Source organism: Meleagris gallopavo, chromosome 6, assembly GCF_000146605.3.
Source record: "Meleagris gallopavo isolate NT-WF06-2002-E0010 breed Aviagen turkey brand Nicholas breeding stock chromosome 6, Turkey_5.1, whole genome shotgun sequence".
NCBI lineage: Eukaryota > Metazoa > Chordata > Aves > Galliformes > Phasianidae > Meleagris > Meleagris gallopavo.
In genome coordinates this window covers 28,475,921-28,503,141 of record NC_015016.2, presented here as the reverse complement: position 1 = coordinate 28,503,141, position 27,221 = coordinate 28,475,921, and the positions used below count along the sequence as shown (strand labels likewise).

Sequence of the window (27,221 nt, the reverse complement as noted above, 5' to 3'; positions counted from 1 at the left end):
GACCAAAAAAAAAAAAAAATCTGAAGTGTGCTTTAGAAACAAACATCAAACAAAACATCAGATCAGCCAGGCTTATTTGACAAGGACTGCTCTGGGTTATGCACTTGTTCTTCACTAGTCCCCTACTCCCAGTGGACAATTTGGTAATCTGGTGTAATTTTAAGAACCAGAGAAGGACAAGAAAATTAGGGGTAATCATGCAATGCAATTACCTGAAAGATACAAATAAAAATGGGGCTCTAAAGAAATAAACCTAACCTCATTTGGGGCTCCACTGCCAGGGAAGAAGTTGCCTTCATCATAGCGATGGAGGGAAACATACAGGATGCTGGGGTCAGCATAAAAAGCCTGCTGTGTACCGTTGCCATGGTGAACATCCTAAAGGAGAAAGAAAACAGATGACAAATGTAATAACGTCCAACTCAGTGTAGAGAGCTCAGTTCTGCTTTCTTTTACCCCCTCTCTCTCTGTTTCTCTCCCTCGCCCTTCTTTTGTCTTTCCTTTTCCCCCTCCCTTCACCACCCCATACTTCCTGAACTTTCAGGCAAATTACTCTTTAATGCACTCATTTTTTAAACTGGCTTCTAAAAATCAGGAAACCATAGCGAGCATGCCCTGGAGACTCCAGATGAGCAGTCATTGAGAAATCCCAGTCCTTTTGTACAATTAGATATTTATACACCAGCTCTTTGTACTCCTTGCCTCAGTGATGGAATCTAGCATCCTGTTTTATGGAGGAATTTTATGACTTATTAACTGCCAACAGTTCATAACCCCTCAGGCTTAATTAACTAGCCTCATTGGCCTCTGAAGAAAGACTAATGTTTAAACTACAAACTAGTATTTTGCAGAAGGATCCATGGTTTACAGAGCTTTTTCACAATTCTTGACAGAACACTAAACATAAGTGTATTCATTGATTTGCCAAGTTCCACTATTGAGGTCAAGGGCTCTGCGACCAGCTGAGTAAATTGGCTTTCTTGAAACATTCAGTTCAGTTAGCAGTCCCTCAGCAGTTAGATCCACATCAAAAGAGATGCCAGATGCAGAAAGGACTTCATACTTCACTTTTACAAAATCATGACGGCAACAGTTGAAGACACAGGAATATGATCTCATTAGCTATTAAATTATCTGGCCGATATATGGTGCCTTCCACAATCAAGGAGTGACCTTGGCCAGCGTTCATACTTTGAACATTATAGAATGCCAGAGAAAAGAAATTCTTTCATTAAATAAAATACTGGAAAAAAAATTCTGGCTGCATATCTGTATAAAAAAGAATTACAGTATGCAATTTTCATATCTTAAAATTTTGTTTTCATAGTTATACTATCATAATGTACATTCAGACATACACAATTTTACACTAAACTTTTTTTGTAAACTCTTGGGATTTTTAAGAAGCTAAAAAATTATATATATTGTTCATTCTCTGCCTTTAGTCAATCCATTTAAAATTTCTGACAATGACAGAATCGTTCATATTTTACAAATGCTATGAGGTTTGAAACAAATTAAGTATCAGAGAAACAATGGTCACATTTTCTCTAGGATACCTGGACTTCAGAAAGTGTCAAGTTAAGCCTAAACAGTCAAGAGCACAGCAAAAATTGTTCAATGCATTTTCTCTTTGCCAGCTGATGTAGCCCACACTTCCCACACACACTGCTCAAGGCTTTCTGCGTAGACTGAGTCTTATCCATACTGCATTAATTTTGATTTGGTCTCCTCTAGGACTTACTGGGGTTAACATTGTGATGATTAGCTTTTCTCTCAGTTGAAAGTTGTTGAAAAAAAAACACAAAAAAACATGAGGATAAAGTCACAGCGAAACTGTTTTTTTGGGGTGCAAGGCAGCACATATTGGTGTGATGGTGTTGGAGGGTAGAAGGCAGCCAGAGTAGTATTAGTAGGCAAATGAAGTCAAATGTGGGTTGTAGCCTAATCCCAGAAACATATTCAGTTTTCATCTGGGACAGAATTATTTGTTTTTCTCCAAAACAGACCCAGATCTTGCTAGTATATAAATGGGTATGGATGATATTAGGACCGGGAATTCAATAAGAATCTGAGGAGCAATGGTGGCAATATAGATATTTCTGCAGACATTATGCTTAAAAATGTAGGAGTACTTCATTTTGTGATTTTAATTAGTCCTTTTCCAAGCATACTTAGGATATATTCTTGCTATAATGGTTTTCAAACAAGAAAACAAATTTAATGGCCAGATAGATCTTTATTAGTAGTATTAAAATCTCAGGGCTAGCTTTTTAGTCTAAACTTTAATTTCACTGAGGGTTACTCTGTTTTCAGGAGCAGCAACTTCTCAGTTTAGACAACGAAATGCATTGCTTAAGACCATGGATGTTATCACGTGGTAAACACATTCAAATTCTGCTCTTAGTAGATCAAATGAGTTCAGGATACATAGGTCAGTTCAAATATTAAGATTTATTCAAAAGATGAAATAAGGAAAGAAAACATGACAGAGAGACCTTTTATTTTTGTGTAGAAAAGAAATAAAAGAAAGATTAAAAATTGTAAACTTAAGAATTTCTGTATGAACATATAGAGACCATGAAGACTATAGTCCATTTTTAACTAGAATTGTATTTAGCATGTCAGACTGAACATTACTTTTTAACACTTAAATTGTAGTAATATGCATAGCTGCCAACCAGCATGGGGTCTTGCCGAGCTAGTCACTATCAAAATATAATCTCAAAGGTCAATTTCAAATCTAATATTTGCAACTCCATTATTTCTTTCAGATGCCCAAATTTTGTTGGTGGACATAGAGACATTACCATTAATGTTATTCAATCATTCAGTTTGGATTGAGAATTATCTGTAGCTCTCATGTACGTAAGAAATTTTCCATCTGAATTTCTGCGCATCATTGCAATGACCATGGAGCAGGCTAGGGACTGGATTACTTCATTCCTGGAGCAGATGCAATCTGTATCAGCCATATATTTCTCCGCTTTCACCAGCTGAGATACTCTGGCCAATGGAATAGAGTCAGAGAGAGGCTGAACATTCCCTATCCACTTTTCTGGGTAAGCATAAGAAACCTCACAAGTAATCATCTGCACAGGTAATAATTTGCACATTTAACCTTGCTTTGAAAAATTGAAGCTGAATTCCTAAGTGCTTATTGGTTGCACAGGTCAAATTGAACTGATTTCTTCTCTTGACTACGTGAATGTAACACTTACAGTAAAAATAAAACAAGAAAAACTTAGAAACATTAACAAAATTCAAACTTTGAGTATTTTCTTTTTTAATATCAATAGTAAACACAGTTCATTTTTGGATAGCATTTATAGCAGTAAAACCCAATGAACTGCAAGATTCAAGTCAGTGAATGGATACAGTAAACAGTGATTTTTTTTTTTTAACAAATACTGGTTTCTTGTAGGTTTTAAATAAATTCCTAAGTGATAGTAGAATGATGATACATATTTTAAAAAGCATCCTAAGAATATAAAAATTACCCACACACACACACACACACACACACTTTACGACTCATTTTTTCCCTTGCTACTCTTTCTCTCACACTCCCCTTCTCTGGCTCTCTTCAGCAACCAGTATGGATATTTAACTGAACAAAAGTGCTAGATGGTTAGGCCGTGACTTCACAATAAGATTTAATTATGAGTGCAGATATGAACAAGATTTAGGCTATTAAGCGCTACACTTCAAAAACCCTTTAACATATTTTGTCTTTAAATCTTTTATCACCTGCAAAAATTAATTAAGTGCAGATGTAACAGGTTAGGTTTTGATGCCAAGGTTCATTTCCTGTCTATGCTTTGTCAGACACCCTATTACACCTTCTCATGAACTATAAGAAAACAAAAATGGTGCTCATAAATCAGCATTCAACTTTCCTTGGGCTGTGCATCGGACTGATCCTTTCAGTGCAAGGCAGAGCTCCAATTCATTATTCACAAAAATAATATAGACAACATGCCAAATGTCATCTGCATTTAAATAATCCATTTGTTAAAACTATTAAGCATTGTGGATGAACACCTCCTATTAGAATACAAGACTAATCCTATGAAGTGGATTTTTAATCACATAGCTTTCCTTAAGGGAACCATCAAAAGCCGGCAAACATGAATTGCAAACTTCTTAGAAGAAATGACCTGTTGATTTATTTAATAATATTGAAAATACACAACAAGTTGAATCATTGCTAGCTGGGAGAAATGGCCAATTTTGTTACCAAAGCAGCAGCATTCCTCAAAGCACATCAGACTATTTAAAGTTTGTATTCTGTAGGGAGAAGTAAACTTGGGTTCTGTAGGGTTATTTTAACAGTGGAAGTATCAATTCATTTAAGGACCATAAAAGTTGCCCTGATCTGTGCCTTCTTCTCATTAAATTGCAGTTAACACCATTAAAGTGAAACATAGATGTTTATGGTTTCAGTACTGCCATCCTGGCTTTAATGAGTTCCCAAAATCAGAGGAAATGCACACCTTTATTACATGTAGGTATTAAAAGCAGGCAAGTCTGACATAAATAAAAATTCATTATCTTTTTATCTAGATGTGCAGAAAATGTGATGCTTGTCAAGAATACATACCAGATCAACAATCAATATCTTGCCTATATTTAGCTTGTCTCTCAAGTATTTGGCAGTAATTGCAATCGAATTAAAAAAGCAGAACCCCCTGTGGAATAGAGAAGAACAGAAATAAGAAAGCAAATCAGTCAGGAAAACCGCTATAAATAATGTTCAGAGCATTTAAAAAAAATGCTATATGATCTCTGAGGCCATAAATCTGCTTCTGGGAGCACCTAGAAAGCCTTTTCAGTCATCTGCTAACAATTACAGATCTACAGAGACGTGCACAACACAGGTGATTGCCAGTAACCTTAGTGCTCCAAGATGGGCAATATTCCCTGGTACTTACATGGCTGTTGATTCTTCAGCATGATGGCCTGGGGGTCTTACAACAGCAAAACCATTCTGTAAGAACAAGATAGGTTTTCAATTATCAGCTTAAAAAAAAATAAAAATGTTTGACTCAGTGCAAAACAGGGCAGCAGACAGACTGGACGGAAATCTATTTGAGGCTTGAGCACTTTTTTCTATTCAATAACACTTTCACAGTAGTGCCAGACATAACACATTTGAGAATAGGGGTATATAAACTTATATAAATATGCACACAAGCATACATATACACACACAAACAACATGACCTAGAGAGCAGGAAAAGGCAGGATCAGAAAGCTGTTGTCATCAAAGCTACCTAGAATTCAGATTTAAAAGGAAGCAGAGAAACAATATATTCTTGATATAAATTTGTATAATCTTACATTGCTCTAAATAGAGACTCTTCAAACTGAAAGTAGGTAGAAGTATGCATTTTAAAATATTTTAAAAGATTATTCATTGTTGACCCTACATTCCATATGGACAAAATGATACATTCAGACTCATGCACATGCAATTCCTATCAGTAGAAAAAGAACAGCAATGAACATCCCATATTTCTGCATTCTATAAATTAAACTTGAGAACCTGCCAGGCTAACAAGTTTAACACTTAAAGTCAATTTCTAACACAGTCTGAAATTGCATAAAAACTTTCACAGATGGAAACACTAGGAACAATGATGACGAAGGAATTTTTTTTGCCACTGTAGCCACATTAGATTAAAGGGAGGATTTATCTCATCAAATTTCTCCTACAACGGACTCAAGAGTAACACCTTCAACAAATTTACTCTTTATTTCAACTACCCCAAATAGCTGATCTCTTTATTGAGCTATATATTTGACATCAAAATAGTGACAATTAACACATATACCAAAATACAAAGCTAAAATCTGCACGTGATTGTATCAGCCAAACTTGTATTTTCAAATAGTCTCATGAAAATGCTATGCGTGTGTGGAAGACTGCAAGTCTGAACGCTATATTTTCAGGTAGGAAGGAACGGAAAGGATGGAATATTTCTATATTCTAATCATCAGTATTACAACAGTTATATACTTAAGCTAGTTAAGTGTCAGTGTTTCAGTCTATACTCATACGAAATGAATATAATTTCTGAACTTTCACTCGCATAGATGTGTGAGTCTCTGCACAATTATCTACCTATGTGGTTTCACTGGCATTGCTTTATAAAAAGTTACTAACAGGCTATCTAAGCAGCAGTTGCAAAGTTTTGCGCAGCCCTGGCCAAACTTCTATCAGACTACAGCAAACTTATGTACTCTGTTCGCACTGTACTTTATGTAAAGAGTGATTCTGCTGGTCACCACTGAAAGAATCCATGGGATTTTATATCATGCCTTATTTTTAATTAGATGTCCTCACTTCAAGAAGAAAAAGGCAAAGAAACTAAAGATAGAATAAATACATATGTTCATATGTAGGCAAGCATTCCTGGAGGATAAATTGTCTATAGATCAAACAGCATCAATAGAAAAGGCATCATGGATTGCATTAGTCTTCAGAATCAAACCAGCTTTATGCTCTTAGATAAAGCACTGATGCTTAATTGCTTTTTTGAATTTCCTTTTCACACAAAATATGACTTAGAGAACAATTCTATAAATAAATTTCTTCTAGGTTTATGAAAGACCAAGTACATTCCTTGCATAAATGTACAGATGAATATGGGAAAGAATACCCAGAAGAGGGCATTTCTGGAAAGAAAGCTTCATGCTACCTGTATTTTGTTTTCTCAGTATTTGTGAGTTTGAAAGAAAATCCACACAAGGATTAAAGCTGCCCACAGCTCATTATTTCTAAGCTTATCAGCACTCCCGAGAGATCAATATAAATGATTATCTCTGGCAGGATTTCTTGGGGGAACATACAGAAAGAAAAAAAAAAAATAGACCCTTCTCCTTTTAACATGACACTTACACTACAGGCTTCTCATTACTGTTTCCTTATTTTGACAAGATTGTTTGGAAATATTGTTTTGTCGTAGATAGCTAATTTTCTGCAATCAGATCTCAATTTAGTTATTCCAGTTCTCCATGAGCACTCAGGACATTTCCACTACTGTTGTGACCATTTATATGGTGTTTTCTTGTTGTTGCTTTTGTTGTTTATTTGTATAACATTACAATAAGTTCAGTATTCACACGAGAACAGTATCTTATGGATATAGCACATAACGTAATGAAATTATAACAAACACTGAGAACTAGTCAACACACAGTATTAACAGTCTTTCAAGTAATTGATGAAACACTTTGTTTCTTCTTTTTTCAAGCTATTCATGAGCTCATCATGTATTAGCACAGTAGAACATTAATTCATTTAGTTGGTCAATATTTAAATACCAGACAGTGAGATCAGGACAGTAGATGGAAAGACAAAAATTTGCTTTAAAGATAAAAGACGAACACAGAGGAATATGTTGAAAATGAAGCCAATACACATGAATTCAAAGTGTTTTTGTACAAAGCCTTATTTATAACAGGATACAGATGCCTTTATAGGTAGACAGAACATTAAACTGACTGACAGACATGAACATTAGAAACAGAATTCATGTCTATGTCATTATATACTTACCTTTAGTAAAATCTGAGGATAAAGAGTAAAGCCTAAACAGATACATGCCAAAATCTGTATCTATTTGAACAAGGAACAAAAGGAATCCTGTTGAAATTCAATTAACATAGAAGATCTATTGCAGATAGACCATCTTAGATGAATCTTAAAAAAGAAAAATCCTGAGAAAAAGTACTGCTCTTTTTCCACTGTCTTTTGTGACCCCAGAGAAGTAGTTGGATGCTCATTTTCCAGTGAATAGAGGTGTACATCCCCATACTGTAGCCTTGTTTCCCTTAGTGGTACAGTTGTTTCTTTCCTGGATGGTGTTGCGTTAAAACTTTGCACTACATCATGCTTGGGTATCTACTACATCACTGCCTGAACCTTTCCAACATTAGTATTCAAAACATCACCATAACACAGTAGGTTACTTCAGAGTTTGAGACTTACCATCTACAGCAGAGTTCTTTTGGTATTTCTATGACAAAAGGAGATAAAAGTAAAGCTAGGGTTCTTTTTCCCTGGGGTAACATATAGTGACTGTAGCAAGGCGTGGGGACTCTTCCCCTGTCTGGAAAGGGAGATCTTGGTCTGCCCAAATTCCAAGTGCACCAATAGCCACCAACCAGGCTTGTAGTCCAGGCACTGCTGAGAAGCAGTGGATACCGGCTTCAACCTTAAACTCTGGAGGCCAGATGACCTCCAGAGACATTTCCAGTCTCAGCCATTACGTGATTATCCTTAGCATTTCCCAGCCATGTACCTTTGGAAAAGAAGCTGTCAGGAAAATAGGCAAGTGTAATCCTTAGGGATGAGAAATTTCTGAGCAGTACTCTTTTCCATACACTAGTTGACTGCAGTTATATACGTTAAGGACAGCTTTCTCAGGAACCTCTGCTTATTTCATACAGAGAACAGATAGCTAACTCAGAACAATGCTAAAAGCTCTACACCCAAAATCAGATGTCAGGATCTCTTATTTTTACACGGCTCAGTCCCTTAAAATACCTAGCCCTTAGGTCTTAAAATTAACAGCACTCAAAAATGGCATTCTTAGACATTCCCTTGTTTTTAATGGAAAATTTTTATTTTTGCTATGCTCTGTGGGGGATTCTGTATTAACTAGGAAGTGATTTGGAATTTATCAGATGCAGATAAGCATTTGAGGAACATGGAGTTTCCATTGGTTGGTGATATGTATTTCCATGCAGAAGAGTTTTTTCCTTCTAATCAGCAAATCATACCTTCTGCAGCAGGATTAACTGATGCCTTTAGTGATAATAAGAAGATTATATTTTCCTGTTCTCTTCACAGTCAAAGCTCTTAAATACAGAGGACAAACCTTGAAAGATCACTATGAAATTACCACTCTCCTCACATAAAAAGCCAGACAGGCCATCAGAGTGGAGCAAGGCTATTTGCCTTAAATATATTCTCACAGCAGCTCAGCAAGAGAAAAAAGCAGCAGCAGCAAATGAACCCTTCAGATTGCATCTCCACTGAGGGCCTGTCAATTGCCATATGTCCTGATCCAATGTCAGTGCTTAAGAGATTTACAGATGCTCCTGGCCTTCTAATGCAGAGCTGAGATGACTCCATACAAACGCTGAGCAGCACTGCCCTTTTGGATGATACTTCATGGTTATCTGAGCTGCATTAGTAATGGGAATTGGCAAGCAGGGTAAAACTACTCTGCATTATGCAAGCTCTGTGCCTTGCAGCTTCCTCCTGCAAAGGGTTCATAGCTTTAAGCACGGCTGTCCCTGGGCCTAAAGGTGGCTGATGGACAGTATTGCTGCTTTTGTATCTACAATTCCAGAATTCATGTAAATTCAGTAAATGAAATCTGAGGAAAAGCTTTCCTGGGTAGAAAGTACACAGATGCTGTAGAACAAAATAAAAGCTGAATGCATTTTGATGTTTGCTGCTTGCATACTGCGCGATGTCCACAGTGTTTTTCAGGTATGCACAAAGACAGGGTGTGATGCTCAGGGACGTGATTTAGCAGTGGGTTGTAAGGGTTACGGTAGTATGGTTAGGTTGAGGTTGGACTTGATGATCTTGAAGGTCTTTCCCAACCTGAGCAATTCTGATTCTGTACAGGTTAGGTTTTAGAATCAGAAGCAAATGACTAAAACTAACAGTTCATTTCTTCGTAGAAATGAGTTTAGTTATTATACATAAATGTATCCACTTCTGACAGAATTAATATGCCTTATGTTATATATATATATGTATATTGTCATTATAAAAATCAGAAGAAGTCCTATTTCTTTAAATTTAAAAGGTGCTCCATGGAGTATACTTTACAAAGTGCAAACCCTGAAGTGGCCTTAGTGCCATCTTTAACCTTGTTTCTGCTTCTGACTCACTTAACTCCTACAATAACAAACATCAGGCCTGCTTTCAGTCACAGCTGCCAACAAAGAACCTCTTCAAGTGGTACCCTGAAAATGGTAACCATATTCTTGCCAGGTCACCTCTGCTGTAACACGACCCCAAGCTACACCATCCAGCAGGGAGAGTAAGAATAAGAGTGGTGAAAGAATGAGGCAATCCTCAGGTACCTCTTTAGGACAATTTTACAAGCTATTCATACTGCCAGAGCAGGAGCCAGTATCTGACCCTGGGGTCTACGAATGCAGTGAACAAGAACCCGTGATTTAGCAGAGCAGTGTTAGCAGTATATGTATTTGCCAAGAAAACAATAATGGACATAAGGGAATACCATTTTGTCTTGCAGAGGAAGCTAGTAGAAATCATGAACACAAAAGTGAACGTTAAACATTTAGCTGCGTGACAGAAACAGAGAGTTCCCTGTCCGCATTTTTGAAGGTCCAAGAGAATAGTATTGGAGAATATACATGAAAAGCTAGTACTCACAGACTAACATGTATGCAACTGTGACAGCCTCTTAAGCCAAAGAGAATGCTAACCACACTGGGAAAGGCAGACAAACATTTTTAAAAACAGAGTGGTCATGGAGATAGACTGCACACCACATATAACTAAAGCTGTACTGCTATATGAAATAATAATAGTCATTCAGATATAAATATAACCATAATTGCTGGGAGATGGTTCCATATAAAACTTTGTAATTCTGTAACTTGCAAAATCAAAGAAATAAAGTTCTATCTAAGACTTTATTGGTAATTTTGACATCTTTTATCAATAATATCTCTAACACTAGCAAAATAAAACATTTACTATTTATTACACATCAGATATTGTTAATAATATTGAGCCTAGACTGCAGAAAAAAAAGCTTTCCTTTTGTGGAAATGCTACACATTACTCAGAGGGAAAGTGTTACAGGGCAAAGGGTGTGACAAAGAGGTAGAAATGAGGGTAGGGCAGAGCCTGTATAAGGAGAGTTATCCTTGGGCTGCCTGAGCACAAGGCACTTCCCAGGAAAGGAGATTTCTGTAGGTAACCAGTAGAGTTATGTGGCATTTGTTGTTGTTCCAGGAGGCAGGGAAAATTTGCTGGCCTGAAATATTACTGGAGTAAGCACATTGTAGGACCAGGAAGACATTTGTTTTCAGCCCATTTTGCTTGTTATGTCTCTAGAATTTCTGTTCTAATAAGTGCTGCACAGTTTCAAAAAAGGAATGATTATTTTTATATAAATACTTTCAAGAGTAGAAAATTAAGAGTTGGGGGCAGTTGTATTAGTTAAAGTTATCTAGCTTATTCACTACATTAGCACAATTTTAGAATTATTTATCCAAAGCCTTATGGGACAAAGACCTTGAAAAGAGTGCATTTGGAATGAGAATTTCAGGTTCAGTTTAGTTATCTGGGAACGACTCTGCAGATGACAGAAGAATCTCAGCAGCCAAACATGTGAGATTTATTCTGGTATTGATTCAACCAGATGTATCAGAATGACCCATCCCAGGAATATATCATATTCTGGTTTGGAGAAAACTCATTTCATCTGCTTTCATTCTGTTAAATGATCCCTGACTACCAACAGGGCAACTCTACACATGGCATGTGCTTGCACTTGTATGCACACATATATAAGGATGAGAAAGGGCTTCTCTTAATTCATCTGAAGTGAATGCAAGCTCTCTTTCAACTTCCATTTTATTTATTTACGTAGTTATTCCAAAATTGCTTTTTAATTCATTCAAAGTTTCTTAAAACTAGAGAGCAACCATACATCTACCAGAGCTTGATAGTTTGCTGTGGAGGTCTTTTCTTTCTCAAATTTGTCATATTAAAAACTTATGACACTTAAGTGCTTTCTATCACAGAAAAGGGTGTTGCCATTACCAGTGTTGACATACCTAAAGGATATACAAAGTAAACTACAGAATAATCCTTATTATGGGTACTATGCTTAATTCCAGTTTATAGTAGAACTGAATGAGGATATCTGAGACTGGAGAAAATCATTTCAGAAATGAGTTGCCCATTCTAATGGAAATTTATTTCCAATAGCATAGAGTGGGTTTTATTAGATATACCCTTTGAAAAAGTTTGAAAAAAAGACAATCTTGATGCAGTCTTTAAGCTCATATCATCATATAGCAATACTGCCAATACAAACAAACTCACAAAAAATGAATTTATTCTCTTAAACAATATCTTAGAGCTGTATTCAGTTGAACTTAATCAAGTTCATCATAATACTGAATAAGCTTCCTAAATCTTGATTTTCTTTTATTTTGGGCAGTTTTACCAACATGATGTAAATAAATAAAAACAATCCAGAATTAAAACTCCCCAGAGAAAGAACAAGCCACCTTCATTTAAAGGTGTTTTATGCCCTTAGCACTGTCATTGATATTTTTCCCAGTAGTCAGGGAGATTAATGGAAGCTGATGTCTTTCAAGGGGTTTGAACTACAGCGAGAAGAACTCCAACTCTGTTTAGATAAGTTGTTGAACGCTCACCAAATTAAATTAACAAAATATTGCAGTTTTAAGAAGAGAAAATGGGCCTAGTACTCACAGAAAATTCAGAATATTTGCCTTGAGTATGAGTTTGACTCACATCTGAGTGTTCAGTAAATCCCTCAATTGTTCTGTATACATTCATAATTGATTTTGTAGTCTGTACACACAACAAATACACAAATAACAGAGCAGCATGGTTATGCAGATATGTTACAGGTTCTGTAACTAGAAAAATTATTGCGGTGAAAATAGACAATCAAAAATAAATTAAATACTCACCTGTATCCTAGACACACAGAAAAAAAAAAAACACCAAAGAGAGCAATCTCCAGAAAGAGATCCTTTCCCTGTGGCAGTCAGCGCTTAAATGGGGTCTAGGAGAGGAGCAGTCAGGCTCCACCCCTTCTGGTCACACAGCTGAATTGCCTTCACCTGTGCTCCCATGGCTGACTCAGTTCTTGCCTCAGGTGATCAATCAGCAGATCAGGCTGTGATTCAGCAGTTCCCATACAGTAGCCTCACTCTTTTTCTTAGCTATACATCAGCAGAGACTGTGGAGTAAGGGGAAGTCCTCTTTCCTGAAATGGACCTTAATGTCTTACACGAGTCAATACAGAGCAGTTTATGTTTGTTACTTTCTATAATCTTGGTTGAGAGTATGTTTTGCTCCAATATTGTAAGCTCTTTTTGTTTATTTAAATTTGACTGCATATATATCCACAAAATAAAATACTATTTCATTTTTATTTTAGGAAATTCTTATTAGTCTTCTAAAATATAGATAGGTAGATAGATAGATAGATAGATAGATACATCTAGCTGTAAGAAACATTTGGGCAGCTTATACACAACTACACTGACAAATTTGAAAGTTCTTACATCAAAACAGCAGTTTTTAAATGAACTAATCAGTTTCTCATTCCTGAGGCTTCTTTACTCAGACTCTGTTTACACTAGAAAGTTTTACTGTAAGGTTACCCAATTTTGCCATGGCTGTTTCAGAGGAAAGCATTCATGTTGGATCTCATTCTACAGTGCAGTGAGCAGAGAGATAATCCACTGCCTCTTCTGCTGCTGTTTGAAGTCTTGCCTTGTGCTAAGTTCCTGCTGTGCATTTTAAGTCTGATGTTGTGAACTGCAGGATGTGGAGCACTTCTCAGGGAACTCTGGGATTTCAGACCAAGTCTGTGTTATCCTGTCTCATAATTTACTTTTCTTCTTAAGATGACAAAAAACTGACAGCGCACCGTCTGATAACAATGTATGGCAATAAACTTCCAGGGAAAAACTAACAGCACGTTTCTCTGCTGCTGTCATCTTGCTGTTTACATGCTGCAGAGCTATTACAGTTTACACACAATACTGGAAGGCATTTTTTGTCATCCAAAGATTCTGAAGATGTGGCAGATCTTTGCAGATTCCCATCGCAGCTTTATCCTCCCACTCAGTGCTCCAGAAGGTTGCCTCACATGCATATTTTCTGAATGAATGTGCATGGAAGCAGAGTCTTCACTTATTTCCCCTCAGATCTTCACAAGTATGCTAAAGAGTCTTGTACTAAAAATAGATGATCTGTGCTATTTCTAGACAAAAAAGTAGCAGCAAGATGGAAAAGTAACATTTAAAATTATCCTAGAAATAGATTAGAACATCTGTGAAGCTAAAATCTGACAGCTAACTAAAATTTCAACCTGGACACCATGTACAAAGTTCCAGAATATACTGAAGAAAAATCCTTAATGCAATTTGCCATATGATGTTGCCATCTTGTCTGAGCAAAACTCAGGTTTATATGCAGTGAAAAAGCAAACATAGGACTCTGTCAAAATAACTCATGTTAGTATCAGTGCTGTCAGTTGACTAGTCCTTAATAACTTTTCCATGGGTTTCTTTCACTGTAAATTATAAATAACACATATGGATTGTTAGTTCAGAGAGTCACCTAAATCATTGTGTTTCATGCTGGAAGTATAGGAGCAGGATAGATAAATACCCATTAGGAATGGTATGAGTATGCCCAGAATAGCATGAGTATATCCAACTCACTTGCACAGCAGACCTTTTCTAGTCCTTTTTTCCTGACGATTTGGGGTAAAGCAACTACTTGGCATATCTTTTCTCTTTCTCAATTGGAAGATGAATAAGACTATTCGAGTTCTCACCACTGCAGACAAAGATTCTATTCAGGTCCAACAATATTTTTGCAGTACACAACAAATTAGTATTAAATTTAAAGTATTTATTTAGAAATTGTTGCAACTCCAGTAGCAAGGTCTCGCAGTGGGTGATGTTTGATTTGTTTCAGCTGTCCCTCACACAGATAAGCAATCAAGAGCATTCATACTGTGGAAAGACACCACAAAGGCACAGAGATAAGCAGTAAAGATTCTGCTCCAGTCCTGCTTATGCCAACTACATCTCGAGCACATCTCTTAATTTTAATCAAAACTTGCTGTATATCATCTTAAAGATTGTCATATGCCCTACAGTCACAAACTGTAAAAATTGGCTAAAAATTTTCATTAGTGCCATTGAGGGGAAATAATTTGCTATGAGCTGTGTTTTGAATCCAAGTGAGTTAAGAAAGTTTAATGGGGATGATATCCCTATAATCAAAGAAGGTACATAACAAGGTCCCATACTGATATACCCCCTCCTGAAGGGATCTGAGATTTCAAAATTTATACGGGTTTGGTGCAGCACCTGCCTAATGATTTTAGTATCTGAACAGAAAAGTTTAATAATCATGTTCGATTGGATCAGGGATATATCACTGTGTTTCAACTGAATGCCCTTTTACATACATATATATTCTATTTATAAATACGCATAAACATATGTAACCCTCATCTGATACGTAGCTAATATATTTTGACTGAAATGAGACATATAGAGGAAGCAAATCCCCAAGTTTCATTACATATTGGAATTTTAAAAAATCATTGTATAATGCTAATTCTAAAATATTTATTTGTATCTTGACTTGGGAAACAGGACTGAATCCATTAGTGTTTAGACTGGAAAGAGCACAATCAGTTTCATTAAGGAGACATGTTAGCTCCAACAATGTTTATTGGGGCAAGACTGTATTCAGGCTGCATATGGTGTACCTTTAAATGGGGCTGTTAAAATACCAAATAAAATGTCAAAGTCTGTCAGGTCTGGAACTTTTATAAATTGTTTAGACTGGGGTTAATTTGGATTTCGTACATCATTCTTTGCAGATCATACAGAAAGGAGATAGGGACAAGGAGGCAGCCTGAAAGAACAAAGAGGGGCAGTCAGCGTGGAGCTGCCACACGGAAGGAGTATTCTGGATCATTACTCTCCTGATCAACAGCATCCTTCTTCCCCCACAACCTGCTCACCCACTGATTGCCTCTCCCCACTCTGGGTGGTATCTTGATGTCATGCATGTGACTAAGTCATATTTAAAACAAATCACCTCAAAAGGCAGATCCACAGCAAATTGTCAGCTACATGCACACAAAGAGTAACTTCAGCTCGGGCTGTAGAACTCTGCACTCTGAAGAGAACAACGCTATTTCAGAGCACCAAGGGCAAAATAGATCCTGGTGAGTCCCACCAGCAGCTTCAAGTAGCCACTAGGGCTGCCACATCTTGGTGGTCATCATCTCAGTTCTCCTTCCATGGCCCAGCAGAGCAGAGCAGGCAAACAAGGTCTGCCTTCAGCCCCCTGCCCTCCCTGCCTCCCACCCACCGCGTGGCCCGGACCTCACCTTCAGCTCCCTGGAGGCCACGCGGGCTGCCAGCTCGATGACACAGCCCACTGCCATACGTGCCGCCCCGGCCGAGTGCAGCTCGTTCCAAACGGTGTCACTGTCCACCTGAGCAAACAGCCAGCCCCAAGAGGAGGGCAGAGGAAAGAGGGAGAGGGAGAGGGAGAAGGAGAGCATGAGAGAAAACAAACCCATGAGGGAGGGCTGGCAGCGTGACAGCCCATGTACAATAACATCAGTCTTCCATCCGGGCCAGTTGAAAGGCCTTCTGGACATGGCTTTGCTTATGCTTTTTCTCTGCACGGGCTTCTCCAATGGAAACACATTCCTGTCATGCCTCGCTGCCATTCCCTGTTTAGATTTCTTATTACAAACAGTGTTACATTGGCCGGGCCTGGTCCTGCTCACCAGCCAGCAGCCGCCTTGTGCTGAGTCCTCCCTCGTGCTGGTGGGGACAGGGCTGCTGATAAGGAACATGGCATCCCACTGCCATCAGCACCGCCATCCCAAAAAATGTGCCACCAGAAACTGGCTGGTGGACTGGATCATTATGTGGTTTTAAAAGAAGTAGTAAGATCTCTCATCTTTCTGACCCAGGCAGATATCATTTTTAAATGATTGAAATCACTGCTTATTAATTTCGCTAGTTAGTCTTGTCATGGACAAAAAAATAAAATGGAATTCAAATGATATATTTCAAGTTTTGATGGATGGCTGAGTTTTGACTGAAAGGTTATAGGTCTCACTTAATAACAGTAAGTGTTGTTGGTTAAAGCAGAAAAAATTCTCACTCATGCATGCATGCTAAACAAGAAAATGTCACTGTAAAACTTTTCATGAATATTATATAAAGATAAAACACTATAAAGATATTTCAAATACAAAATATAAAGAAAATCTTGTAAATACAGCTAAGCAGCTCTGCTTTACAGCTTCAATGAGAGTCCCAACATTTTACTTATTACATCTATTTTTAGCAACTATTGATTTGCTGAAACAAGCACCGAAGTATAGATGAAATGTTGCATATCCTTTCTATGATATTATGCCAAGCTGATGTGATGGTGTGAAACAGTCTGAAAAAATTATCTAAAGAGGCAGCCAGACTTCCTTGATGCTCCATGAGAAGTGCATTTGGTTGTATCATACTGCACAAATTTATCATGAAAAGAAAAATGTTTAGGGATAGACAAAATACTGTGACAGATGCTATTTGGACAACTTCCAACTACACTGAGACATGTTTTCAGTTTGAACCATCAGCTTCTGTTCCTAATTTCCTTAAAAAGAAATATAGGGAAAAAAAAAGAAATAAAAGAAGAAATTAAGAGTTTGAAAATGGATGCAACTGCTCCTCAACTGTGGAGGTTCTGAGAAATTCTCTGATAAGTCATTTGAAACAGAAAGTAGTTTGATCTTCTCTACACTTGCCAAATGTTTTCACCATTACTGTTACAACAATATTATATTTCAAGCGACTAAAACAATTTTATTTTTCAGTTTACTGGACTTGAGTTTTCTATAATTTTGATCAAATTTGTGTGCACAAAGTGGATCTAATGAAAATAGCTCTTGTTCACAGTAGGCCTGAATACGTGGGCTTCATGCATTGCAAAATTCAGAATAAAAATAAGAGCACATTATGTTCTCAATCAAGAATCTCAAAATATTGCACAATTAAGCATCATTAGCTTGATATGTGTTGATTTATTATGTTTGTTGGTATTAGAGTAAAACAGGAATCAGTAGGTAACTTACGAAAGTACAGCAAGAAACAAAGAAATCAAATAGTAAAAAAAAAATCATGACATATTTAAAATTAGGTAGAACTCCAGGTTTTCTCTCTGCTACATTAAAGCAATTGTGAAATCAATTTTTACTTTTAAAACAAGTAAGGAAATAAATAAGTAGAGGTCATTGGTTAAATCAATTTAATTAAGCCATAATAAAGTTTGAAAAATACAGTACAGTACTTTAAAATAAAGAAATACTAACAAGAGGTCTGGGAAGGAGTATTGTCTTGCCATTTTTATGGCTAACAAATTAAGGATAACATGAAGGAGTGGCTGATGAAGATGATTCAGTGGCAGTTGCTAGGTAAACCAGGGCATGAACAAGAGCCTGCATCCTCAAAGGGACTATGATTCATTTCCAGGAAGGCCGATTAAGTTAAAAATGTAACCACAGCTTGAGAGTACCCACCCTTCAAGACAGTTGTCTGCTCTGACACATGAGACAGCAATTTCTCCAACCTCTGAACACAGAGTATTGGCTGAGATATGGCATTTATCATGTTCTGCTTTCAGCTGAGTGTGAGGAGACTGAGCGAGGACAATAAGGCCAAATATCTTCCGTGCACAATTTTGCTCAGACTATTGGAACCACTGCTAATTGTACCTGGACTGAATGGGCAACCAAAAAAAAACAGAATTTCCTGAGCAATTTTCAAAAATGACAACTTAAATGTGCACGGGAAATTTAGGATACTTTAGCTGATCTCTTGGGTGTGATGCATATAACAAAATGTAAACTTTCAAAGCCAAAGGTAGCCAACTGAAACTGCACATCTTAGTACAGGGTTATAATATTATAAGTTAAGTAACATACAGACATGAATATAATTACCCTGAAAATGTACATTATTATAAGCTTGGATGTCATATTCTGTTTCATGTTCGTGCAAAATTCAGATTGAATTTCTGAGGAACATCCTGTAAAGAACAGCTTATTAAAAAGTTCAGAAAAGCTTTCATCCTACAGCCAACACTTCAACTGTCATGACTGGAAAATACCATCCCACTCCATTTTGTATCTCCATTAGTGCTATGTATTGCCTCAGATATTTCAGGAGTTTAAATAGAGATTTCCTTTTAACACCATTCAGTGTTTACTTTGTAACTTGCTGTTGAAATACGATATATGTGGCCAACCCATTAAAATTACAGCTACTATCTGGCCTAATTGTCAAGCTGTATGTGAAACATAGCTACGCAAAATCCACCTAGACATGCCTTTCTTTATTCATGTGAGTTGAAATAATTGCATCTCATATGAGGAAAAGATATCAGATGAGTGATTTCTGGTTCCCTTTCATGTATAGACCAAGTTTATCTAAAAGTCGATCTTGCTGCAAAATATGCTTGACAAATGTGATTTTTCTAAATCACAAACTATTAAAAAATCAGATGAAATTCAATAGACACTTATTTTTGTTTTCTAGGTCTTCGGTGTAGCCTAAGAATTTAGTAAAATATCTATCTCACTTTTGATTCTATGTTTAGATATTAAAAAAAAATGCAGAAAATTCAGCATTTGTGACTTAATTCTAACAGAGAAACTAAACATTTTTTTCTGCTTAATTACATGGATTAATTTACTTTAAGAATCCTTTCAAAAATTAACAGGACAGGAAGATACTCCTAACATCTAACCAAAATAAAAAGAATGTTTTTTCAAAACATCACATTGCCAGAAGAAAAGAATGAACAAGCCATACATTCTGTTATTAAAAATCCTATCACTACTGCAGCTCTTCAAATATGTATTGGGTATGATATCAGCAAGAGCCAGAAAACACAAGCCCTATCTGAACATTAAACTTTTAAACATATGGGTTTACTTCACTCTGAGTTTCCTGAATGAGCAGTGCAGGGTGTAGGCTTTTTTCAAGCACATCTAGTATAGCTCAATCACTGGCATGTGTAGCAAAGTTAATACTCTGTAAAGCTACAGATGATAGAAATTAAGCTACCTGTCCCTGAAGTGGATATGGAGGCATTAAAGAGGAAGTGAATGACTTAAGTGAAAAGAAATGTAGGTAACTTTTCCAGTCTGAATGCAACTTGTGTTTCAAGCACAGTGTACAGAAATTCCCTGCTCTCCAAAAACAAAACAAAACAAAACAAAACAAAAACCCTCCTAAAAACAAAAAACAGCTAATTATGAATGTTTGCATGTTTCCTGCAAGAAGTATCAATATGATAAGTTGAAAACTGAAAACAATCTAAGAAACACCCAAGATGTTGAAGCAGGTAGAAAGCTTGATCTGTACCACTTCAGGACTGGAATGTTTCATATTAAAACAGACTGGCTATAAAGTTGGAAGTTACAACTCCTTACACTTTGTTCACATTGTGTGAAGATGAAGAGGAAGGACATCAAAATACTTCTGAGGGAATACACATAAGAACCTTTTAGAAATCCCCATAGTGGCTAAAATTTGAAATGTTACACATCTTGCTTTATCTGGAGAGGCAAAAGAAATGGCATTAGCAATTATACAGCATTCTTATAAATGTCTTTCTTTTTACCTGTCCTTTCCCCTGCTAGAAAAACTGCATTCCTCATTCTCTGTTTTAGTTGTTCTTCCTCCAAAAACCTCTCAGGATCAGTTTAATGGTCACTGCATCACAGTTCTGCTGACCAGCTTTGCTGATGACAGTCTGACAAACCCTGCAATTTTACATGCCACATGTCTTACTTGTCTGTGAGAGTTATTTTTCTTCTTCAAATAACTAACAGTAATCTCTGATGCTATCTTAAATACATCTTCACTAGTAACCAAGTGGCAATATAAGAGAGCCTAAGCTATAACTCTGAGATAGATTCTGACACAGAATCCTAGAGTTTGATTTCTCTATCACACACAATTTGTGATTTAACACAAATACAGCTTCCACAAAGAAATTCTGATTTCATACCTAAAAGGAATTTAAAAATACATCTCTCATCATGTCCTCTATTCTCTGCACAGTTGTTGCTATCATAGAAATGAAAACAAGTCCTCCAAGAGTTACCACATGTCTTTGTCAGAGATACACTCCTTATTCTCTAAGAATGGCTCAAAAATGCAATCTGTCATCCACCTGCTTACTAAAAGTGTGACCAGTGAGAGCGGTGACTTTGTGCTATATGTACAATGTCCTGCACAAAATAGCAGGTAAATAGGTAAAAAGCAGCACTTCTTCACAGTAGTTAAAAGTTATTGCTTCCCTTTTCTTTAAAGAGCAGAGGTTAGGCTCAACTATTCTTAGATGGAATTTAATTCAATGTGCATTTCTGTTGAAATATTTCAAGAGGAATATGGAAAAACTACTACTGAAAAAAATGCTGTCCTTTGATATAAATGGTTATAAAATAGGGAAGTATAATAATATAATCTATGCAGATAACAACATTGTAGCTATTTAAATGAACAGGTTAAGCCCTCTGAGAGAATAATAAGGGAGACCCAGACCTCTTCCGTGATACTAAAATTAAATAAAATCTGTGTACTGGAGAGCAAATTCATTTGTTTTCATTTTAAAAGAATTCATTCTCACAATGTTTCACTCACGCCAGAGCAAACATGTTTCCATCTCTGATTTTTTTAATTTCTCTGGCATGAAAATAGAAATGAAATATTTTCCTAATGCAACCTCTCAAGTGTGTGTGTGGCATTTTACTCTTACTGCCAGCATAGTCTGGTGTTCTTGGAAAGATCTGGTGCCACGGAATGCCAGCATATAAGTTTGGAACACTTTGCTTGTAACCATGAGCAGTGCAGCTTCCCAGGTGCCACACTCATAGCTCTCACTTCCCGCTCCTACTGATGTAGTAGTGCTCATTCATCACCTCTGTGATTTCCACTAAGAAGCAAAAGGTCCTTGGTGTGCTTCTCAGCTGCTGTTTCATCTCACCATGACTAAAGAAGCGAAGGTGTGCACATCATCTCCAAGGAACGGTCTCTAATGAATGGCCTGTCATCCACATCTCTCAGTAAGGAACAAAGAAGAAAAATTTTGTATGGCTGACGTCTCTTCCATAAATCCCACTTAAGGGAACAGTGGGCTACTTTAGGAAAAATATGTACTGAGAACTTCCTTTATTTTTATTGTTACTTTACAGCTGTATCATAGACTTGTTCTGTCAAAGGCTTTTCTAACAGCTTTAATCTAAACTGCTTGCTCAGGATATAAATTTTTCTCACTTTCTTGTCTTCCAATGTGATTTACAAACAAATTGTGGAGGGGATGCAATCCTTAGACCCTGCTGGGATGAATAGTTCACAGGATCTTCACAAACTATTGCTTGGAAAAAAAGGTGGAATTCATTTAGTTGGCATTGGCTTTTCTGCTATGTTTGAGTAATTCAGTAGAAGAATTTATCAGCAATAATATTCATGGAAAGCGACTTTTAAAAAGAATTTTAGAGGCTATTAAATCTGACCTCAAACCCTCTTTCAGTACAAGAAAAAGAAATGCTGAGTGTACCTGTACCTACTATATGCTGGATATATAGCATTTTCAAGTCTTATCTGCCAATAGTGATCTAATTTATAATGGTAACTATGTAAAGTTATGTATATAACCATATAAATTTATAAATCAAAACCAAATCTCTGAAAATACTAGCAAAACTTTTCTAAGCAGAAATTAAAAATTGAATTCCTTGGTTATTGGCATGGTTATTGATGATGGTGCTTAGCCACAGTTAAAATAAATGCACCACTCCTATTTCCATACAACAATTCATCAGAATGTTTGCAAAAAGTCAAGTAAATGTGTGATATTTGTATTAAAAATGTAATCCTTTGTATTCAAAATGAGAATAATAACAGAGAGAAGCCAAACTAAAACTAGAATACAATGATCTCTTCTGACAAAATAGTCTGATTCAGTCAGCCTCCTAAACCTCTGACGCATTCAGAATCTCTGGTACACACAGCACACATTAAAAACCCACAAGGATTTAAAAATCTTAGTGAAATGGTGAGGTGTGGATCATTGGTAGGGGGAATGGAGGGAGGATAGCATGGATTAGATGTGGATTAGAACTTGTTTTTAGAAAAAACTCATAAATAAAACACTTAGGTCCAGATTCAAGTCTCAGATACGTGGCATATATCACCAGATGCTTGTAAAAATGTTACTGCACTTGCAGACCTAGCCCTGAGTACTCAATTAATTTAACTTGACATTTGTTTTAGTTTTTAATGGATTAGTGTGCGAAAATGCTTGTGCAATTGCCATCTTATGTTTGATCTTGCACTTTCCAGGGGTTCATGGGCAAATAGATAACACAATGTATGTCAATTTGTAATCAAATGTATACAATTACAGAAATAATAAGTCTTATGTGCCAAATTCAAACTTTATTAAAAGAAACAAAAACAAACAAACAAACAAAACAAAACAAAACAAAACAACAACAACAAAAAAAACCTGGCCTGAGCAATTTAAGCAGTATATGATATTTCAGCTTTCTTCTTGGACATAGATTATCTTTCTGTCAAAGGACACCATGGAGCTCTGTTAGAATCTGGTGATTATTCAGGCAAGTAGCACATGAGCATTTCTTCTACAGAGAGCTTTTCTGTCTGTCTTGAGAGCTAAATCCTATCAATAAACACATGGTGCACTTTTTAAAGGCGAATGTGAATGCTGTTTTATTTACCAAATTTCTAGCAAGTCTATGTGTACATGATTAAGTCTGAAGAAATTGAATTTATATACAATGCTATTGCATATAATGCTATTCCACCATACACTTAACATACATATATAGATATGTACATACAAATAAGCCCAGAAAATAAGAGGGCTTTTTTTGTTGTTTTGTTGTTTTTTTTTTGGGGGGGGAATGGGGGGGGGAAGTGGCATAATGCTGGCTTTGGCAATTTAGGAAATGAACAAAGTGAGATCTTTAAAGAATTGACCTGATGATAGTTCATTAGCTTCACAACGTTTTTCTTTGTTCTATGTTGTGTATTTTTGTTTAAATTGAATCTGATCTGCTATCAAGGAAAAGCGATCTGTTAAAAATAATAATAATAATAATAACAACTAAGGAACCAAATCTTGTGCTTGACAAGATTAGCTTTAGTGCCAGAGCTGTCAGATTACCACCTCTGAGCTTCCACCCTTCCCTGTTGAAAGTTAAAGCAGATTGGGACATTTCTAAAATAGACCTGCCTGCAGCAGTGTCAGAGAACTATGTCTCTCAGTTGTACAGTTCCACCTCTCACTAATCTAAACATCAAGTTCTGTGGCACAGGACCATCTCTGTGCCACAAAAGGACAAAAATAGGACAAAGCCTGATTAAATTGTTCCCTTTAGTTATGGGCACCATATTGATATGCTAAATGCTGCCTATCCTCTCTGACAGAGATACCGCTGCATATTCCAGATGAGCAGATTAAGTCTCTGCACCTCACTAACAAAAGAATATCTAATTATTTCCTCTTCTGATCAGTTCAGATCATGTTTATCCTTTTTTCTCTAAAAGTAATGTGTCTAAAATTAAAAACTTAGTTGCTTAACATCCCTGTCAATTGAAATAATTGAGTTCCTCCAGCTAGTTCTTCACTTCTTAGGTAAACTGAGTCCTGCTCTAATGTCATTCACAGTTTTCTAGTGGGTATGTATGTAAGCAAAATGACAGGCTGTCATTTTGAGGGCTTCAGTAATTTGTCTGAAATTATGTACATGTAGCCAAACTAGTGAGTCTTCACAATCACACCTTAATATTCTCAACTGAAGTAGGTAAATGGTTGTTATGAATTGTCAAAATTGACAGTGGGGGTGCCACCTTAAAAAAAATGCCAGCAAAGCAGCTGGGAGTACATTACACGCTATTGCCCTGTCCTGTGGCCAGCCTAAATTCATTTGTCTGGAACGGCACTGGGTCACTCAGTACCCTGAATGCTCTGAGATGACAAACCTCCACCTCTCATTGCATTTCCATGCCCACCTGCACTACACTTTAAACCTTGGGGTGGCATCAGGATGGCCTTTGTCACTACATAATTTGATGTCTTCTGCAGAAAACATCACACAATCAAAACTGTGTAACTATGAATCCAAGGAAACAGACTTATTTTTGGTTGATATCATGACAGGACTATGCCTATTTTGGTACAGACTGGGATACAGGGGAAGGACACACATTAATTGTAATACGTATGTGGAGGTGATATTTAATTTGAATGCACAACCATAGCGAGACTGATTTTATTAAAGCCAGTTTTGGGTATGGACCTGAGGAGAGAACCTCAAATCATCCTGAAGCCTAAAATATACAAAAAAGAGGCAATACTACCACAAATACTTTCTTAATTTCTGTGCTGAGGTACCATGGTAATAGCACTAGGTTGATATAATTAATACCTATAAGACAAATGAAAAGTTAAAACATTTAAAGGCTGAGAAATCTTTCTGCACACAGACTGGGGAGATGGAAGGAAGAATGAGAAGAAGGAAACAATTTGTTCCCTGTTGACTTATTAAAGTTGTGACTATTGAGATCTTGCCTTCCTTCTTTCATTTCTTCCTGTGTGGTCAGGACAAAAAGCAGTACTCTGCAACTATTGCAGCAAGGGATACCAGGGAGAAAATCACAGAATCACAGAATGGCCAGGGTTGGAAGGGACCTCAAGAATCATGAATCTCCAACCCCCCTGCCACATGCAGGGACACTAACCTACCACACCAGGCTGCCTGGGGCCCCATCCAATCTGGCCTTGAACACCTTCAAGGACGGGGCATCCATAACCTCTCTGGGCAGCCTGTTCCAGCACCTCACCACTCTCTCTGTAAAGAAATTCCCCCTGACATCCAACCTAAATCTTCCCTCCTTCAACTTAAAACCATTTCCCCTTGTCCTGCTGTTATCTACCCTTTCAAAGAGTTGATTCCCCTCCTGTTTGTAGGCTCTCTTTAGTACTGAAAAGCTACAGTGAGGTCACTCCACAGCCTTCTTTTCTTCAGGCTGAACAAGCTTAGCTCCCTCAGCCTGTCTTTATAGGGGAGGTGCTCCAGCCCCCTTTGTGGCTCTCCTTTGGACCCTCTCCAACAGCTCTCTTTCTTTCTTGTACTGGGGGCTCCAGATCTGGACACATTACTCCAGATGAGAACTCACAAGAGCAGAGTAGAGGGGGACAATCATCTCACTGTCCCTGTTGGCCACTCCAAGATCAACATTCATAATATTTAGAAAGATACTATGAATATTTTGTAGAATTTCAAAAGAAAAGAGAGATTTCATAGTTTTACATTTCTTTTCTTAATAGTTACAGGCCAAATTATTTTCTAGTATGCAATAATTAACCTGTACTCCAGAAATGAAACAAGACCAGCTTATCCTAGCAGAAAATCTCTCCTCTTTTACTATAACAACATCAAAATTAAAGGAAATGCAATAGACTTTCTTAATATGTACAAGCCATTCTTAGCCACTCAGATAGCTCAGTATTTAGTTCATGAACAACACTGCTAACCTTACTAAAGATTTATTCTGTAAAAGTCTAATTTCTTACAGGGTGGTATTCTTCCCCATCTCCTCCTCTTGCAATTTAAAAATCTGACTTTACACATTACAGGTCTGGAGCAGTGTCTTTGAGGGGGAAAAGGAGGGGGAGGTTTGGACAACTGCCCAATTTCATATGATAAAAGTGAAATTCTCTTCTGTCTGCAGAGTAATCCCCAGGGAACAACGTATGAAACCCAAACTTAAATAAAATCATATCCTGTTTGCAAACATCATATTCCCTTTGCTACTCAGTAATCTGGACCCATAAACCCCAGCACAGCTTGAGAGCCCATTCCTCATCTAAACAAATGCCATAAGCCCCTTTATACTTTTACAACCATGTCAGAAAATAATATTGACTGCCAATAGTGATGTGATTGGAGTTGCCTCCTCTGAGCCATAAAAGAAGCAGTCTGTTATCAATTTCTCTAAATGCATCAAGGGAATTATGGGTCGGTTCAGTTCCAAGTTATAAATGACAATTCAAAAGCCGCAGAAGTGTTTGAAGCTGGGAGCTGATGATGACATTATCATAAAAGCCCACTCTTCTTTGCTTTTGTGGGTTTTTTTGCCGATCAACTAGGCAAAAAAATATGGCTGAGAAATGACTTCAAGATTTCTTCACACAGCAGCAGGTCAAACAGGCAGGAAAACAACCACTATTTTTAGTGACAGACTGAGGCAAAGAGATGAAACTTGCTCCCATTAAAAGTAGATTTCTGCTTCTTTTTTTTTTT

At 37.0% G+C, this 27,221-nt stretch overlaps 1 protein-coding gene across 8 annotated transcripts in view; it reads right to left on the bottom strand.

Moving 5' to 3' along the window:
• Window positions 1-27,221, bottom strand: part of HDAC9 (histone deacetylase 9) — a 440,323-nt gene that overhangs the window by 96,949 nt on the left and 316,153 nt on the right. For all 8 annotated transcript variants that reach the window (XM_010712747.3, XM_031553923.1, XM_031553921.1 and 5 more), the window contains 4 exons: window positions 16,197-16,304; window positions 4,935-4,990; window positions 4,604-4,691; window positions 259-378 (listed from right to left, as the gene is read on the bottom strand). In XM_010712747.3, the coding sequence (XP_010711049.1) occupies window positions 259-378; window positions 4,604-4,691; window positions 4,935-4,990; window positions 16,197-16,304 (372 nt within the window). The remainder of the gene's footprint in view (window positions 1-258; window positions 379-4,603; window positions 4,692-4,934; window positions 4,991-16,196; window positions 16,305-27,221) is intronic.